General features: G+C 43.1%; 1 protein-coding gene across 3 annotated transcripts in view; it reads right to left on the bottom strand.

Moving 5' to 3' along the window:
* Positions 1–3632, bottom strand: part of LOC308308356 (uncharacterized protein) — a 79845-nt gene that overhangs the window by 43948 nt on the left and 32265 nt on the right. For 2 of the 3 annotated variants that reach the window (XM_080753780.1, XM_080753782.1), the window contains exon 1: positions 597–2264. The exons of the other annotated variant lie outside the window; for it this stretch is intronic. In XM_080753780.1, coding sequence (XP_080609906.1) covers positions 597–672 — 76 coding nt within the window. In that variant the 5' untranslated portion in view covers positions 673–2264. Of the gene's footprint in view, positions 1–596; positions 2265–3632 lie in introns of those variants that run through there. 3 annotated transcript variants of the gene reach the window in all.

Below are 3632 nucleotides of genomic sequence, written 5' to 3'. Positions count from 1 at the left end.
AGATATAGTGAATGTCACAAGGAAATATAGATTGATTGAAGAATTTATTAGAAGTTTGCAATAGAAAAAAGTACAGTTTCATGACAGTACAAATCACTGGTACAAGGTCAACTAAAAGGAGATCCTGAAAGCCGAGGCTTATTTCCACAGGAACCACACTTTAAGTATCTCATATAACATTGAAAGACAGACGGATAGAACATAGTACTTTATCTAGGATAATATCAGTTTCAAAAGCATAACAGAGAAACAGAGAGAATCTGTTTCCATTTAGGACAGAACGCCATCATCCCTATATTCTGGGGGGAGCACATTCACCAAAAATACATCTACAAAATACATCTACAAGCTTGTGGATAGATAGGCTATTTCTGGTGAGGAGATTTAGTGTAGATTGAAAAATAACGCACCAAGAAAAGTGCAACTAAAGTCGGTTTTACTCAGTACAGAGGGTCTAAGAAGTGGTTAAACTGAGGTGATATTGATGAAAATGTCCAAATATAAACATTCTGCGGCACCCCTGGACTTGCGTCACAAAGCCCTAGGGTGCCGCTTTGAGAAAGCCTGCAGTAGGCTACATGAAAACATGCACAAACCTATTCTGTGTAACTTAATCACAGGCTGTTTCAGCATGGCTTCTTCTGGCGCTGTTAAAAAGCTGTTGGACGACATCACTCTTTTAGAAAACCTCCTGAAACAGTTCCTCTCCTTCCGATCCACTTTGATAGTCGATGTTTGAGGCCTGGTAAATCGTCTTGAGTTCAGTAGAACACTGGTAATGATGCCTTGATAGATAGTTAGTTCAGTAGAACACTATTGATGACTTGATAGATAGTAGCCTGTTCCTTCCTACTAAACTTCCCCAGACCCACAGGACAGAGAACAGTGGTCAGTTATTAGCCTCGTAAACCAGTCTCTCTTCCTGCCTTCACAGAAGATGGGAGGAGTCAGTTTACTACCAGGACCCACCCACTGCTCCAGCATGGTAGCCAGATAAGTCGACCTCTTTCAAAGTCGACCTTAGTCGCAGAAAAGTCACTCGGGAAGTGTCGACCTCCAGTCTAGGAAATCACGACCTAAAAATTTGGAAGTGTCACCCCCAGTATAGGGAAGCCCCGACCTCATGAAAATCAAGAAAATTGGAAATCTCATCCCCCATTATATGCACGAGGAAGCTCTCTACGTCCCCCACCAGCAGCGTCTGGTCTCAGCGAGGAAGCTACGACGTCGTAGACGACAGCAGGCTCAGGGCACACAGGGCATTCTGGAGCAGTTATGGGGTGACTATGAACGCAACGGGTTGACCAGCTCCCGGTTGCTGAGGCTGGTAGCTGAACACTCCTTTGAGTGTTCTATTCCTACATTTGACCTCTAGTGTTGTGTTATTATGGTTTTTGCGTTCATGTGGTTACATTTTTGATACTATCAGAATTGTTTGTACTGAAATACACAGCCCACTGAGCAATAGTCGTTTTTTACACGACTAGTTTTTTTTTAGCCTTAATTTCACCCGGCTAGATTCCGGTTATATTCACACCGAAAATATACTTTGCAATTTATTCCATGATTCGATAACAATTTATTAAAAAAAACAACAGTAAGGTGCTTAACTGATCTCCTAATATTGGACTAACATAATTATAATATCCGTTGATCATTATTAAGTATAGTTTAGATCTAGCCGAGATTTAGCCAACTAATTATAGTCGCCGTATCAACGTTTATATTTACACAGAATTTAGACAATTAGATTTAATCCATATTTCAATAAACATTTCTTTAAAAAAACAACTCCACGTTGCAGAACTGATCTCGAAATATTGGTGTAAAATGATTCCAATAGCCATCCGATCATTAAGCTATTTGTCTGGGTGTAGTCGTTGTATAGCCGGCTTTTCAACGCCTTTTTTTAAACCAATGTCAATATAAAGTCTTTAAAACAAAAATATACGATGAAATGAACTCCTCGTCTGTCAGTCAGACAGTGCAGTGCCGCGTGATTATGGATCCAACTGGGAAAGATGGATGGAAACGGCAAAGAGCGCTCGTTTTCAGTTATTGTCCACGACATTGCAAGCGGCCGGCGGAGCGCCGCGCGAGTTACGAAGCCGTGGTGAATGCAATCGTTATATTTACGTTACGGCCTGGGCAAGCGCACGATAAACGCCATGATAATTGGGTTTTGGTGCACCTCGCGCGGTCCAAGTGACTACAACGGAGCGCTCCCTACGTCCGGTTCAGCCAATCACAAGCTTCAAAAATGAGTCCGGGGCGTACACACACACACACACACGCACACGCGCACACACACACACACACACACACACACACACACACACACACACACACACACACACACACACACACACACACGCTAACATTTAGTTTCCTCAACAATGTGCACTACACTAAAATGAACACAGGTGGGCAATGAAGTCTATACTATCATATCAGCATTGATGGCTGAGTGGATAGCGTCGCCGACTTGAGTGTCAGGGATTAGTGGATCGAATCCCACCGTCGCCCTACTGTTCACTACTTTCGACGGCCGCTAACGGCGAAATGTAGACTTTTTGTATCCGACTAATAGTGGTATATGTAGCAACCCGTGTAAATATAGCCGACTAAACAACTAGTCAAAAATATCAAATCTAGACCTTTACAACACTGATTTTCAACGCGTGGTGTAGAAGATAAAAACACGACTATTAGGCAACTAATACACCTCAAAATGCTTACTGGGAAGCATCTGATCGTTCCCCCCCCCCCCCCCCCCAGCGCGGACAGAGGGGAGAGAGAAGGACAGAGAGGGGAGAGAGAAGGGGAGAGAGAGAGAGAGGTTATAATATTTTCTCCACAGGGTGGGTTTTCTCTGGGGGGGATGAGATTTCCAATTTTCTCCTGGGTGGGTTTTCTCTGGTCCTGGGATGACTTCTCCCAACCCTAGGGTGACTATTCCGTGCCCTGGGGTGACATTACCAATTTAAAAAAGGGATGACTTTGAAAAGGGATGACTCTTCTGGCATTCCTCCAGCATTACCCATCACATTTGGTCATATACTGTATACGCACGCACGCACGCATGCACACACTCAACGCACACACTGATTTAGTGGTTGACTTGGTGGTTGACTTGAATATTTGTTTAGGTAAGATTAGTCCTGTTTGTCTTGATTTACTGCTCACTATCTCTGCGCTTGACGAGGCGTTGTGAGCTTGGAGTTCAAGGAAAGGCACGCACATCCCAAAAAATAGTTTCAGGTGCTGGACAAAAATACGTACATAGGAAGAGGATGAAGTCCGTACACTGAGTCGTTGCTCCCAGGAATAATTATATTATTGAAGGTAAGGCATGGGACAGCGTTTCGATCCCCTTCGGGGTCTTCATCAAGTCTAACAAGTTTGAGGTAGGCAGGCCAGTTAAATACAACCGGAAAAGAGGAATCACATAAATGACCAATACGCAAAAGGGCCATTTCACACCTGGGACAACCAGATCTTATTTTACTGTTGTTTGGTACACGATCAACACAATCCAGAGTTATTTTTTGTGTTCAATCTGTGTTTTGAGATATTTTAGTATTTCAGCATGCTAGTCATGCTGAAATACTAAAATATCTCAAAACACAATG

Source organism: Nannobrachium achirus (genome assembly GCF_963921795.1).
Source record: "Nannobrachium achirus genome assembly, chromosome: 22".
Classification (NCBI taxonomy): Eukaryota; Metazoa; Chordata; class Actinopteri; order Myctophiformes; family Myctophidae; genus Nannobrachium; species Nannobrachium achirus.
The sequence above is the reverse complement of the archived record's forward strand: the minus strand, read 5'-3'. Positions and strand labels throughout refer to the sequence as shown.